The sequence below is a fragment of the Podarcis tiliguerta genome (genome assembly GCF_965153285.1).
Source record: "Podarcis tiliguerta genome assembly, chromosome: 5".
Lineage (NCBI taxonomy): Eukaryota > Metazoa > Chordata > Lepidosauria > Squamata > Lacertidae > Podarcis > Podarcis tiliguerta.
In genome coordinates this window covers 53,380,760-53,396,666 of record NC_139538.1, presented here as the reverse complement: position 1 = coordinate 53,396,666, position 15,907 = coordinate 53,380,760, and the positions used below count along the sequence as shown (strand labels likewise).

Here is a 15,907-nt window from a genome sequence, read left to right as displayed (position 1 = left end):
CCTTGGGGTTTCCTGAACTTCTGCTATTGGTTTATTCCTGTTTCATGCAATGATGCACCTGCTTTCTTGGGTGTTCCTGTGTTCCTGACCTTGTATTTTAGGCCAGTGTTGCCTTTACCTCTCCAGTGGCTTACCTGATGTCCAGCCTATTCAGTTTGGACCTCTGACTTGCAAACTACTTGTTTTTTGAGCTAACATAGGGAAAACCCATTTTCCTGGCTTCATCCATCTACAGATTAGGAGCTAGAAGATGTTCAGCAGAATTTTACTTAACTAGACAGAAGCTTTTGAGAAAGTCACATGGCAGCGAGGAAACTTAAGGACAGCTCTTAAAAACTTTTGTGGGAGGAAGCTAATTGCTTTCCGAGAAGGGCAAAGTTAATGAACTGCTCAGATAAGACAAGAGTCTATTTAAAGACAAGAAGCATGGAAAATGTGTCTAGCTTTCAGCAACATTTTGGAAGTAAAAGCAGGCAGTCTTTAAAAGTCATTGGGAAAGGGATCTTTGCAAAAAGCAGACATTCTGTCCAAACACTATAAATAAATCTGCAAAACAAGGAGCTTATAGCTGCCCCTGGGAGCCACCAAGTGTTTCAGCGGAAGCAAGAATCTAAAATGGACGGTGGTGGGAAAGCAGCAATAATTTATTTCTCACCCCTTCATCAACTCTCAGTTTTGATATAGCACAGCTCTCAGATATCTGATTTTGATTACCTTCAGGAAGAAGGAACAGATCTTCTCCAATGCCCAACCACAGACATTTAATGTCCCCATAGCTGTGTGATCAAGTGGGAACTAGGAGAATGGCCTTGACCGTGGGATCTGGTGGGATCTAGGGCTGGAAAGGTCTGTCAGTTCTGGTTCTCTCTGTTACTCATTTGTCATCAATGTTCCACATTTTGCAGCAATTTGCCTTAAAAAAACCCTCTTGAAAATTCATCAGCATCTTAGTGTGAATTTCTCCTAATAAACACATTTTAATACGCAGTTTTGAGTAATGTATACATTTTTTGAAAGCAATCCTCCCTAACAGACTGCATTTTTGTATGTATTTTCACTCGTATCTTCATTTCCACACACACTTTCCCACTGATATATGCATTTTTGTAATCATTGTTTGCTTGGAGAACTTCATGAAATTTGAATAAGTGCATGTAGGTACCTGTTCACGTATTGTTCTGGAAAGTGCAAATTTTAGAAGACTTTTAGAAGACACCTGAAGGCAGCCCTGTTTAGGGAAGTTTTAAATGTTTGATGCTTTGTCGCAATATTATTATTATTATTGTTGTTGTTATGATTATTATATATATTGGGAGCCACCCAGCCAGATGAGTGGGGTATAAATTTATTATTATTTTTATTATTACATTTGATAGATTTGACTTTAAATGTGTACTGAATTTCTCCTCCATCCCTAGTGGATGTACATCTATACTGCGGGCAAAAGGTCCCAGGACCCCAGAATCTCCAGGTTGTGCTGGCAGAAGCTCCCTCTTTGAAACCCTTGGGAGTTGCTGCCAATCATTGTAGACAATACTGCGCTGGATGGACCAATGGTTTGACTTAGTATGAAGCAGCTACATTCTTACTGAGTTCCTATGTTGCTGTGATAGCCTTCCCTGTAGAACAGCACAGGAACTGGCATCTGTGCTCACTGCAACTGAATTGTCATGATGATCAAGCGTTCTTTGCTGACCCTACATCTTATTTTTTCGGGGGGGGGGGGCGTGTATTTGCTAATATGCACTGTTTGACTCCTATCTAGCTCCAGACCTCCATCACTAGAATAAAACAAGGGTAGGCACAGTGTTGCCACATCTGAAACATTGTCAAATGTAGTTGTTTTGACAAATGTACATCCTTCATTTCAGAAGCTCAGTGGTAGATCACCTGCTTTGCACGCAAAAAGCCCCCATGGCCATTTCTGACAAAATCTCTGGGCCTTAATAATTATGTGATTAGCAATCACATTGTGTGCTTAAAAAAACAATAACAAGATGAATAGGGACAATTGTTCTCAGGAATGCAACATGCGAAGACAAAATAGTTAAGCCTCCCCCACACCACTTCTCCTATTGGTGAAAATTGTGCCTCCTTTAGTGCATCAATGAGCATTAGGGGAAAAACCTTGCACTGGGCAGCTACTGCCAGCCAGGACTAGACAGTGGACAGAGGTGAGCCAAAGATCTAAAGCAGATTCAAATGATACCTGAAATCAGTCCGCAAATCAGAGGAAACCTGCTGAATCCACCTGAGATACCTTTAACGCCCTAGCAAAGCTAGGTCACACACAGAAAATCTAATTCACGTGGCAGGCTCGTACTCCCAATGTGACATGTCACAGACGTAAATTCCCAGTGTGACATGTCATAGGCGTAAAAACAATCTGTTTTGCTCAAGTTAAGTAAGACTTTCCCCGGAATTAGGTTGCTGCTTCATAACACATCCGCTAGGACAGTGGTTTTCATAAGAGAGCAATTACAGTGGCCATAAAACAGAGAACTTCTGGTCAAGTCAATATTAGGTTTCATTTTAAAAACAACTTGTGGAGTGGCAGAATCCAAAGAAAACCAACCGTCATGTCTGCTAAATCCTTTGCTCACAAGAGTCAATAGCCTTCATCTGATGGGCATGTTCCTTCCAAACAAAGGTTGCACCTGATCATTCCTGCTTACCAAAATGAATGAGGAAATAGCATCTATCAAATCTGCTATTTTGAAAAGCGAACAGTCGTTCACAGCACATAGCTTAGCACCTGGGCCTCTCCAACTTATTGCTCGGGTGGAGTAGGCGAATGACTGTTTATAGACCTCTTAAGAAATGTCTGGATGGTGGACAGTCAAAAATATTAACCAATTATATCTATCAGCAGCTATTTATGTGGATGGGAGGTTTAACCCTTTCCTCCCCTTTCTGTGGAGGTGACCGAGAGTAAACTGGAGGCCCAGCCAGTGCCAGCACCACCGCCCAAAGACAAGAGAGACGCCAACACCAACATGAACAAACCTTGCAGACCCAGCCCACTCAAATGAGTGCCCAGTTCCTTGCCCAGTCCCAAGCTGCCAACCACTATGAGTTGCGACTGCCCTACTCTTCAAAAAGAAGGTGCAGGGAGCCCATCACTTGTTGGATCAATGTCTTAGCATGCACTTAGCCATGTTAAGAGCACATACCTCTTATGTACCTGCTGCACCTTGTAACCTGTGCCTTGCCTATGTCCCAGCCTGTTTTATCCATTAAAGCTATTGGATGGGAGTTCCAGAACTGGGAGTTCAAATTCCTCATCCAGAGCCAGCACACAGAGAGAGGCTTATCCACAGTGGCACTTAGCCTATCAAATGGCCTATCCAGGGAGGTTCAGTTTTATAAATGGGCTGCTATATTTTCACTGCTGAATGGGGACCTTTTGATTTCTCCTGGAATTTTTTTTTGGGGGGGAGGGTGTAGTTTTATGCTGCTTTATCTGCTGTTTTATAGCTCTTGTTGTCATGTGTGCATATTATTATATTATTTTAATGTGAAAGCCACATAGATTTTTTTTAATCTGAAAGGGAGGGATATAAGTATATGAACAGTATTACATAAAGCCCCAAAACACTAATGCCTATGATGTATATAGTATCTGGCAGAAGGCAGTGCTGCAGAATATATATTGGCAGGGCCATATCTATTCCCGATATATACTGAATTGCTATGAAAGCATTGTATCCATTTGCCATCCTCAGAACTCCTGCTCTCCATTTTCATCAATGAAAAGACCCCAACTGACTTGTGATCCCACTTCCTGTAGCTTCCTAGACAGCAGAACCCTTCAAAGATCTGTTTATTAAGCCTTCGTCCTGATTTGCCTCCACAAAACATCCTTTTATAGAACGAAGTATTGCACGTCCCTCTGACCTTGAAGATCTGATCACTTTCTGCAGTAGTTCCAGGGGCAGCTGCCGCAGGTGAATCTGAGAGCCAAGCTGTGCGACAAGGTTCACCTCTATCCATCTTTCACATTCGGTGATCAAGGTGGGCTGCTGATACTGATTTCAAGGGAGGGGAGAAAAGTGTCAAAGAAATTCTGAACTCTGGGACCATCTTGTGGTGGAAACTGGAAATGGAGACACCATATGCAGATTGAAACTAAAAGTACTAAAAATATTGGATTTTAAGTGCACACCTAAAATGTATAGTGTGAATATGATTAATTCACATATTGTACAGATTTGCTGCTGTCAGGGCCAATGCCATTTGCTGGGAATCTCAAGTGCGGAGGGTGCTGTTACAGTCCAGTTCTGCTTGGAGGCTTCCCTAGGAATCTGGAAGACCACTGTGAGAAGAACAGATTGCTGGATTGGGTGAGCTTTGGCCTGATCCAGCAGTCTCATCCTAAATTCTTATTTCCCTGCTGAATCTGCACTCAATGGCAAACTCAGTTGTGTTCCTCTGTCACTGTTCTGCAGAAAATTATCACCTTCTGTCATATTTCTTTAAGAACTTCCTTCCTGCGCCACTAAAGGGGTGTTCAGACACCCACAGCCCACGCACCTGGGAGGGAGGAGAGAGAGATTGTGTCCCCAGTGGCTACACAGACAGTGCAAACATGTAGCCTCCTTTTACATGAACACTGAACATGGGGGCTCTCAGTGGGCATGGTCAGAGGTCGAAGCGAATGGGTGTGGCAGATAGTGTCCTATCAAACCTCCATTCTTGTGTTCAATGCATGCATAGAAGCAAGTTGTCTGGATACCGCCCCCACAAGAGGCAATCAGAGGGTGAGGGAATGAGATCAAGAAAACAGAAGCCCAGCTGCTACAGAGAAACACCAAGCTTGCACAGAGGGCTCTAGAAAATGGCAGAGGTGCAAATGTCAGCAACAAGTAGGTCCATGAACATTCACCAGGCTCAGCTAAATGCAAATCCATCAGGTTTACAGCTCACCTTGCAGCCTGCAGAATAATAGCTGCAGACACTGGCTGGGCAAATGCTTCTTCTCATAACCTGCACACACCTTGGGAGGCAGGAAAAGAGAAAAGGCTATTAATGAGAGTTGTGAGCATAAGGGGAGAAGAAATCGAGAAAAAGAAGCAGGAGACATTCACCAATCTCCTGGGCAAAGCTTCAGCAATATCATTGCTACCACACCTGGATTCTGCCTTCCAACCCAACCCAACCCAATCCAACCAAGTTCAAACAGCAGCATCTTTTCCAACAGTAGTGCAGTAGGAAAGGACTATCTTAAAATAAATATTTATATGGCCAATCACCAAACAATTTAATTATTTATATGGCAAAGCCCTTGATGAAGAGCAATGTTTGTCCCCAGAAGGCCAAAATGGATCTGACCTATATTTAAAACAATCTGAGGGTTGATACCAATATGACTTGCAAATAAATAAAAACACACGAAAAATGAAACAAAAATCATTCTGTGAAATTCAGTATAGGATCTTGTAATTCCTAGGCAACACTCCTTACTTCCAGCTACTCTGCTATGCATTTTGGAAATTTGTTTGCCTGTCTGTATGCGTTTGGGTATTGTAAGAAAATTCTATGCTCAAATTATGTGGATATGTCTATATAGGTATGAAAAAGAAATATGACTGTGTCCTAAAAATATGTTGATTTCATCAGCTACTGAGATAAAATGGTCTTTGCCAAGACTTGCATGTCAAGCTCAGTCAGAACTCTTTTTTTTTTTAAAGGCAGTTTTAAAAATATAGGAGACTCTTCCAGTAAAACAACAACCCAGATGATTCATTCCACATCTCTTGGCAGGCTAAGGGCGTCAACTTGTGCTTTTGCCGGGTGACAGGAGGACATTTTTCTACCATTCTCTCACTCTAATAATGCCTAATTTAGGATGGTCATGCCAAGAGACACAGAAAATTCTGCCAAGAAGAAATGCTATAACGTTGGCTTTGAACTTGGGCTACAGAGAGGTGCAAAACACTGTTACATCACCAGAGTCACTAATAATGGCCAGAGGTCCTGCTCAACTGATTTATTTGTGCAATGTAGCTAGTGCCACAATGCTCCGTAGAGCAGCAACTGTCTATGCGAATAATTGGTAGGCAGACCTACAGCTGAGCTGCGCAAATGTTTCTTTGTACATGACTTCCAGATGCACAACACCAGATGCTTGACAAAAACTGACATTGCACAGAACCAAGTCATGAGGGAGGGAGGCCAGTGTTTTGTACTGTTATACAATCCAGTCCCCACATCTAAAGCCAATGACAGTATGGTGCGCCAATGTCTACTTACTTCTGGAACAGGCTAGGGAACTGTAATACCTCTGCAGTAGCCAGGACTCCCAGAACATCTTCTTCATTCACTTCGAGTTCAGAGTTGTATAAATTCTTGAGCGCAACAGCAAAGGCTTCATTCACATCAAAAGGAGATGCAAATAAATACACCAGTAAATTCACCAAGCCTTAAAAGTGCAGGGCAATGGTTCCCTCTTGTCCCCTGATCTGAATTCCCATACAGTGAAATGGCAATACTGTGCTATGGACTTAGCATTACCGGTGGGCCTGCCCCTTCTCCCTATAACAGGCAAGCTATTCAGTGTATATAACTGTAAACAGCAGTGTAATACCAAACAAGTTTAGGTACTGGCAGAAGTGGCCAGCCATTTCTTGTGAGGCCTCTGTCCTTTCCCCTCTGTTGGACCACAGAGCTGTGACCTTCCCCACCCCCCTAAAGTAGCCTGCTACTTTCCAGCGTGGTGGAGGGTGTTGTTCTGTCACCAGTCTTCAAGCTTTCGGTAGAGCCAATGTGGGAAGGAGCAGGGTGCCATCTTGTCCTCCTTCTCAGTCAGAAAGGCAGTGCAGGTGCCCTAATGAGGCTCCTCACCTATTTCCTCAGCCCCTCAGGTAGCCTTTCAGGACAAAATCTTGATACCTACTGAAAATGGCCAACCTATATTGTTTTTATCTGTAGCTAGTGTCCGTATCGAAAGTAAAAACGGATTACCAAATCGAGTGACGTCTGGATCATTAACCTCCAATGAAATTGTGACTCTAGGCATCGTTTTCTTCTGTTTGAGGAGTTCTTTGCTTTTGCGACTATTCAAGAAACGCTGCTTATAACATCTGGTTTCTGCCAAAAGCATGAGAAATGAAGGAAGACTAGTATGGGATTTATGTCATGAAAGGCACAATAAGCATAATTATGTTCTTTCCACCTCAGTTTTTCTAATAAAAAAAGGGAGGGGGAGTGCTGCTGAGTGGCAGTTTTCAGTTTTAAATTTTGTAGTCATAGTCTTTTTACTGTTTGTTGTTTTTGATTGGAAGCCACTTTGGACAGGCATTTGCCCAGAAAAGCGGCCTAAAAATATTTTAAACAAACACACACAAAAAATATGTGACTTATATGCATAGCTGTCAACTTACAGATTTGAAAATAAGGGACCAGCAGCCAAAATAAGGGACCTGCAGCCTCACCTGTTCCGGGCACTCCACTCTTCCTGTCCTCCTGCAGTCTGGTCAAACTCATGCTGGTAGCTTCGAGAACACTGTCCAACCAACTTTGTAACCAGAGGTTCAACTGAATAGAATCTGAATCACATGCACCACAAGGCCTATGCAGCCTCAACTTAAGATGGCTCCCGGCCTGGCTTTGCACTGCAAAGTTTGCAGCAGCACGTGCAACAAAATGGCATCCAGCATTCAAAAACTCCCTCAGCTTGCATTAACTAGCCACACACAAGGCATGTGTGTGTGCCTTGCATTAACTTGCATTAACTAGCCACACACCCAGTCGTTCTTAGGCTTCTTATAGGGTGAGCAACACAGCCAAGCAACACAGTTGGAGCCTCCCTCCTCCCTGGCTGGCAGGGAGGGAGGGAGAGGAGCTGCTTCCTTTGAAATTTAAGGGACATCATTTAAGGGACATTTAAGGGACATCCATCAATAAGGGACAGCAGCGGGACATGGCGCTGGAATAAGGGACTGTCCCTTCAAATAAGGGACACTTGACAGCTATGCTTATATGTCGTGCTTGATCGATCGAATGGCTGAATAAACACATCTCTGGAATGGCTTCAGGTACCTTTTTCGACTTGGGGCTTGCTTTCTGTTATTTGTAAGTCGCATTTCTGAACAGCTGCAGCAAGAAGCTGTGAGAGGACCTGAGATTTGAAGAAGTACATGCGATGAAGTTCCCATTGGAAGCCCAAGCACTCCAGGGTTACATCTGAGGGTGGGGAGAGAGAGAGACAGATTGGTGAAACTAGAGCTGCTTCTGTGGAGATGACAGGCCACTTCCAGCAGCCTGTGGGCCTCAAGCAGTGCTACCCACCTGCCTCCATGCCTTCTGTGATCTTTTGCGTGTAAGAAAACAGGCTCTCATTTGGAGTTCTGTGCAGGGATGAAACCCTCAATGGAGAAAGAGAAACAAGAAGCCCAGATTTAAGTCACTTAGAATTGTTCCGTTTTCATGCATATCAAATGGTTGCATCTGTGGTTACAAAATACCAGCTAATAAACATGTTTCAGTGAATTTGAAAGGAATAATGTTTTCTTTCCCCTGAAAAAGACTGTAAGACCAATGTAGTACACCTTCCAGATGTTGCGGACAACAGTTTCCACTTTTCCTGACCATAGGCCATGCTGGCTGGGGCTGATGGGAATTGTAGCCCACAACATCTGAAGGGCACCACTTGGGCTACCGCTACTGTAAGTTGAAATGTACCAGATGAGGTAGCAAAGGGAGGCACTACAAACATAGCCCCCTGGCAGTGGAGTCACTGCCACTTTCTTGTGGGGAGAAGAGGGAGATAACTGAGAAGTTGGCAGATCAGCAGAGCCAAATCAGTGCTCCCACTAGTACACCCTCGATAAGACTTGATTGGCTCTTGCTTGTGCTGTTGTGTCGGGGGGGGGGGGACAGGACATTTATTTATTTAGTAGCTTTATATTATGATTTTAAACTTGAGTCCTCAAAGCAGTCAACGACATTGATGAAACACAACAGCTATACCAAGACTTGTACGCTCACAAAACAGAACAACCACTCCCACAGAAGGCAGATGACCCTGACTAGTGGGAGAGGGAAAAGTTGAATGAAGCAGCCCCTGGTGCTGCCTCTGCCAGTCTTCCTCTCTTTCCTCTTCCTTCCCACAGGGCAGATGGTGTCTGTTGGGCCTGTGGAGGGGTGGGGAAGTTCCAGAACACATGCATGCATGCATGCACACCATTTCTTTGTTTACAATGGAGATGCAGGTGGTTGGCAGAATGGGGAAATTCCACTTTGAAGGCCGTTTACCAAGTTTCAATATGTCAGTGGCATTTGGCTGTTACCTGGGTCTATGCTTGAGCTTTGGAGTGCTTGGCAAATGTTTCAAATCATACGCATTCTGAAAGTCTCCATTTTCCTTCCGGTCCTCTCGTTCTGCACTCACAGACATGGGGGTGTCAGCTGGAGGATTAAAGAAACAAAACAAAACAAAAATGCTATGTATTTTTGCCCATGGAAAGCAAGTATCAAATGGTTCACATTATAGCACCAGGTGGAGACCTTCCTTCCTATTGCCCTGGCATTCTAGTATTTTCACATCGAAGATTATTTGTGTTTCTTCTAGTTTTGTCTTCTGTTGTTTGGGTTTTGGCTTTTATCATAGTTATTTGCTGGTTTAAAACTGTGTCTACATGTTGTATGTGTGTATTTTAATACACACTTTTGTATACCATCCTGAAATAGTTTGACAAAACATAGTTAACACATATTTAAATAAACAGGGTGGAGTCCAGTTTAGTACAAATTGAATGATGAGACTTCTTCTTCTACTCCCCCTGCAGAACTCCCAAAAATCTGCTTTGCAGAATTGGGAGACCCTTGGGAACAGGGTGTAGGGCTGGGGTTGGGCGATGAAGAAAAATGGGAAGTCCTGTTGCACAAGTGGATTTCTGCAGGTAAGCAAATATCATAGGATGCCACCCATTAATACTAAAATTTCACGTATAGAAAAGGAAAGGTAAAGCAACTGCTTGATATGCTTGGAGTTTAGGAATCTATTGTAGGATTGTTTAGTTGGAAGGGCCTACCTGCCTGCCTGGGCCGCCTGCCTGCTCTTCTGTCATCCAGGTGCAAGCTCACGTGTCCGCCGAGCTCCTTACAATTTGATTATATAGTAAGATATATAATATTTCTATACAGTGGTACCCCGCAAGACGAATGCCTCGGAAGATGAAAAACTCGCTAGACGAAAGGGTTTTTCGTTTTCTGAGGTGCTTCGCAACACGGATTTTCCTAAGGGCTTGCTTCGCTAGACAATACGGTCCTGCCTCTCGTGTCATGGCGACGGTCACTGTACGCACGCACACTCGCTTCCCCGCTCCTCTGGCTCCCTCCCACTTTCCCGCTGATGGCTCTTCCAGCTCCCTCCGACCTTCCGGGTGATGGTTAGTACCTCGCGCCACTGCCCACCCCCCTCGCGCGCTCCCCTCAGAGAGCCGTTGCCTCCAGCAGCCAGCGTTGCAGCCGGAGTTGCACTCCTGAGCCCCGCCGCCCTCCAGCAGCCGTGTTGCACGGTGGTCACAAGGCGTGGGTGAGTCTGAGCTACCGGCTGCGGCAGCTGTCCTGCTTCTCCCTGTCCCTCCCCGCCATTGTTAGTGTTTAAATGCAGTGGTGCTTCGCAAGACGAAAAAACTCGCACAACGAAAAAACTCACGGAACGAATTAATTTCGTCTTGCGAGGCACCACTGTATTTGACATTTTCATCTTTAGAAATCCTAGAGCAATCTAACATGTAAGTGCACATCAGAGGAAGGGGATCTCTTTCAGCTCAAGGGCTGCACTCCCACACCAAGAACTTTCCAAAGGCCACATGCCACTCAGGGGCAGGACCAGACACAAAAAGTGGTTGCAAGCTGAGGTGGAGCAAAAGCTATGACTTACTTTTGTGCAGTAAGCTACATTCCACACACAAAAAGGTCAGTGATGTCTGGATACACCCACCCACCTCTTCATCCAGGCAAGCAAGAGGCATTATCATAGTTCACAAGCACATTATAGCCACGCAAAAGCGCTTAGGGATGAAGCTGGTATTTGGTGAGATGTGATCCTGAATGGATAGGCAATGCTTTATAAAAGGGGTGGGGAATCATTTTGGTTCCAGGGGCTTTTTATTAGAATTGGTCGAGCCAAATCGGACAGGTGGGCAGGGGCAGTGACTTGCCAATCACATGGTGTCATTATCAGATGTCAAGGAAATAAACAACTATCTGACTTTTAGAAGACAGCTGAAGGCAGCCCTATTTAGGAAAGTTTTTAAAGTTTGATGTTTTATTGTGTTTTTAATATTCTGTTGGGAGCCACCCAGAGTGGGTAGGGAAACCCAGCCAGTTGGGCGGGGTATAAATAATGAATTATTATTACAGTGGTACCTCTGGTTATGTACTTAATTCGTTCCGGAGGTCCGTTCTTAACCTGAAACTGTTCTTAACCTGGAGCACCACTTTAGCTAATGGGGCCTCCCGCTGCCGCCGCGCCGCCGAAGCACGATTTCTGTTCTCATCCTGAAGCCAAGTTCTTAACCTGAGGTACTATTTCTGGGTTAGCAGAGTCTGTAACCTGAAGCGTATGTAACCTGAAGCGTATGTAACCCAAGGTACCACTGTATCATCATCATCATCATCATTATTATTTGGAGGGACAATGCATTTTGAATGTGAATAAAGGTTTGGTGTATACTCAGCCTTTGAGTCTTTCCTGGCTAGTTTCTTCAACATGACCTGTCTATCGCATTAGGTGCAACCTTCCCTCTAATCCCAGTCCCTGGTATTTGTTCTGGACCAGGAACTGTGTCCTGAGTAGATGAGACTCCCAGGACCTCCCTGCCTGCTCCACATTTCACACAAATTAGGGTGATGACAGAGAGGCTTCCATGGAATGCAACTGCAGGGATGGGATGTTCTAGTGAGAGCTGCAATAGCATGCAAAGAATTATGGAGAATGCCATCCAGTTCAGGGACAGGCAGCAAAGAAGGCTTCAGACTCCAGAGAATGTCATAGCAGCAACAGTGGAATTTCATATTTCTGCAAATTACAGAGGATTTGGGCCCAATCCAAAATGGACCTGGGAATAAGATGTCAAAATCTGAACCCAAATACAAATAATTTATGTGTACACCCATACATACAGAATATGTGTCTGTCTGGGTATGTCAATGCATAAAAATTTTCAGAAACAGTAGACTTCAATGTATATCAATTAAGAAAGAAAGAGAGAGATGATTAACAAAATAATAAAACGTGCTTCTCTTTACACTTGTATACTTAAAGATACAGGGCTTGTTCAGTCAAGTTCTTACAGATGCACAATCGCTCTCTAGTGGAAGAGTTTGGAAGTGCTAATTCCAATCAGACCCCTCAAGAGATTAATGCTACAGACTTGTAGAATACAGGTAAATTTAAAACAGTCTTGATTCTAGAAACTGACACACTGTGGAATTACCTTTACTCTTCTATGGGCAGCAGTGCCCTATTTTCAACCTTACCAAGAAGCTCAAAAGCTTTCACAGTCACCAGCAGAAGCAGAAAGAGAGGGTTTCCAATCAGTTAGTCAATGTTCTCATTTATGACCATACCTGATATCATTCTCATCAAGGTCTCATTGAGACCAACCCGGGTGGCCTTATTTGCTTGTGAAATTCCCAGGAGGTCACAACTTGGGCTGAATGGAAATTGCCAGCGATTGGTGAGCCCGGCTTGCTTGCGGAAAGAACGGTTTTTCAAAGGTCCTGCAACCTTAAATAAAGACATGAATGTCTGTGGTGTAGTGGTTAGAATGTTAGACTAGAACCCAGGAGACCAGGGTTCAAATCCCCACTTATACCTGAAGCTCAGCTTGAGCCGGTCACTGCCTCTTAGCCTAACCTGCCTCGCAGAGTTGTTGTGGGGATTAAATGAGGAAAGGGAAAACTATGAATGCCATCTTGAGCTCCTTGGAGAAAGGGTAGGATCCAAATGCAGTAATAATTTCCCCATGCCTCATAAAAGGTATAATGTGAATAAATAGCTCAATGGTGTGAGTGTGTATGTTGCCCTTGTGTCCTGTTGGTCTGTAAGGCTATAATTATGCTATAAGGCTATACATTCCTTTCTCCCTAGACAAACTGTCAAGAAAATACAGTGGTACCTCTGGTTACAAACTAAATTCATTCCAGAGGTCTGTTCTTAACCTGAAACCATTCTTAACCTGAGATACCACTTTAGCTAATGGGGCCTCCCACAGCCACCGTGCCGCCACCATGCAATTTCTGTTCTCATCCTGAGGTAAAACCCGAGGTACTATTTCCGAGTTAGTGGAGTCTGTAACCCAATGTGTTTGTAACCTGAGGTGTTTGTAACCCAAGGTACCACTATAATCACCCTCATTTGGGCTTGAAGGAGTAGATACATTAGAGGAATAGGAAGAATGAGATGAATTACTAGTAGTATCCAGGCTGAGAGCCCACACAGCTGAAAGAGGTATCAAATCAAGCTGCTGCCTTTACTTCAGTAAGTGATCATTTTAAAAAGTACACCTTTCACCTAAATTTGACACCAAAATATTGCCCAAAGCAATTTGAGAATTCTCCCTGAGAGTGGAAGAGTTTTGAAGGGAGCTAAAAGAGTTTCAATGGGACTTGTACAATTTCCCAGGTGATATCAACAAGCACACCTCTGCTTTGTAGAATTAATATTATATTGGTCTCTTTCTTTCTTTTAAAATCAAACCAAGAAGGTCCCCAAATCCCTCATCCACCCACCATTGAGCTGGTGAAGTTCTACATGGATTTCTTTGATGAAAATTTGGGGTAGGGACAAGACGTATCACAAACCTGTCTTCAGTCCATCTTTTTATCTGCTGCAGCATAATTTATTGTCCTTGTGGTGTTGCCATTTCAACGTTTTCCCCCCACCAAAAAAACCCCAAAACCCTCACCATGCAATGCACTCCTAAAAATGCCAGATTTTGATCCGCCAGTCAGCTGAAATGGCTATCAATTGGGGGTTTTCTTCAGAAATTTTAATCTGGTATCTCCTCAAAGGTTAGCACTGTATCTCCCATATGCAGTCTGTGTTTACATCAGCCCACCAATGGAATGACTTTTATGTGAAGTTGCAGAATGTTAATAAACATTCTCATTTCTAAAGGTGAAAGGTCATGTATAAAATATGATTACCCCACACAACAGTCGGTGTGAGAGGAACTGAAAGACCAATTTGACCAGGTCAAACTTTACAGAGGACTTCAGATCAGCAGAGGCTGTAAGCAGCTGGGTGGAAGGAAAGATGAGAAGCACAGTCACACAGTGACAAGTGGGAAGAAGACCGTGGATTAAGAAACAGGAACCTGAAGGAAGCAGTGGAGGAGGCCAAAAGCATGTCAGGAAAATCTCAAATGAACATAGGGGAGGAAGAGATGCTATGCTACTGGTGGGAACTGGGGGCAGAGAACATTGTGGGATTCTCTGCCTTAAATATCATAATAACTTGACTGGCTCTGCGCTGTGACTTGGAAGAAGGACGTGGCACCATTTGCCACTCTGCCTCATGCAGCAAAATGTCTTGGGCCAGCCCGGCAAAGAACCTGGGAGGTGATGATGAACCCGAAGTATTGTCTGTAGTATGCTCTAGCAAGACTACGATTATCTGTGTTTCATTAGAGTTGTAAGCCAAAGTCCATGATTTTACAATACACAGACCTGTAAAGTAAGTTAAACCAGTAGCTTAGATTGGCTAGCCAGCAGCTTGGTTCTGCTCTCGAAGTCTTAGTCATCCAAAGCTACCATAAACACCCACACACCTACCTTAGCTATCTCCTTCTCATTTGGTGAGAGTCCTCCCAGAGACACATAGGGAGCTGAGAGCAGGTAACTGGAGGTGAAAAAGACAACATCAGTTTTGTATGCATTCAGGAAGAGCACAAAGACAAAACTAAAATGTTCCTAATGTCACATTTTCCCTTTTTCAAGGAGGAGTCTGATTCTTTTCTTTCATGTGTATATAGAAAAAAACTAAGTCACCATTTCCCTTCCTTTTCTTTTCCCAACTTGCAGTATATCTTAGTTTTTGGTAGTGGTAACTAGTAGTGTGCTGCCCAAACTTCCTTTGGCTTTTATGGCAATGGTGGCATTGTTTTCTGTAGGCATGAATTGTAGGTGTTTGTATGAGAATGTTAATGTTTTATATGAATTTTTATTGGTGTATTTTTTTGTTTTTGTTTTTAAATGACAGTTGGAGACCATGATAACTAGTGACTAATAAATCTAGTAAAATAAAATAATCATAATCTGAGTAAACAGCAGTAGCCAATGACATGCTGTCGCCCCACTTCCTTTTAGAACACAGCCCATCCCTTCTAGAATGCATCACACGTTCTGGAATCTAGAAGCAAAAGAGGTCTCTTTAGCTATTTCCCTTCACCATTCAGTAATACCACCCATTATAAATACGCAGTGCTTTTCTTCTAGAAAAAATAGGTGCCAGTACTCACCACGATGTTTTTATGGTAAATGCCACACTTTTAACCAGTGCTTTTCTTCTAGAAAAGAAGGTGCCAGTACCACATACCTTTGAGGACCCCCAGAAAAAAAGCACTTCAGATACATCTCTCAAAACGTTAGCCACTACTTACAGGTGTTCTTTATTATCTAAAGCAGGTGTTTCAGGAACAAACGAAGTTAGCTGAAGCAATTCCAGGGAATGTCGGGTTTTCCCATGGAGACGCTTGTAGCGAGTCATTTTTGTGGCCATGTTCAGGAATGCTGCTCTGGATTCCTGTCAAGACTCAGTGAGAGATGATTAGGGGTTGCTGAAAGAAGGCTTATAAATTCCTTCCCATATCCCTTCCACCTTTCTCCCAGAAAAAGCATGACTTCAGGCCCTCAAAAGCAGCAACAAGTGGCGATGTCTGCATACATACAGAAC

General features: G+C 43.5%; 1 protein-coding gene across 1 annotated transcript in view; it reads right to left on the bottom strand.

The window, feature by feature from the left end:
* BTBD16 (BTB domain containing 16) overlaps window positions 1-15,907 on the bottom strand; it is a 28,455-nt gene extending 12,548 nt beyond the window's left edge. Inside the window, exons 1-10 of the mRNA XM_083439680.1 lie at window positions 15,615-15,907; window positions 14,788-14,854; window positions 12,580-12,739; window positions 9,291-9,408; window positions 8,290-8,366; window positions 8,041-8,184; window positions 6,964-7,089; window positions 6,253-6,367; window positions 4,927-4,996; window positions 3,898-4,028 (exon numbers count right to left, since the gene is read on the bottom strand). Of these exons, the coding sequence (XP_083295806.1) occupies window positions 3,898-4,028; window positions 4,927-4,996; window positions 6,253-6,367; window positions 6,964-7,089; window positions 8,041-8,184; window positions 8,290-8,366; window positions 9,291-9,408; window positions 12,580-12,739; window positions 14,788-14,854; window positions 15,615-15,733 (1,127 nt within the window). The 5' untranslated portion in view covers window positions 15,734-15,907. The remainder of the gene's footprint in view (window positions 1-3,897; window positions 4,029-4,926; window positions 4,997-6,252; window positions 6,368-6,963; window positions 7,090-8,040; window positions 8,185-8,289; window positions 8,367-9,290; window positions 9,409-12,579; window positions 12,740-14,787; window positions 14,855-15,614) is intronic.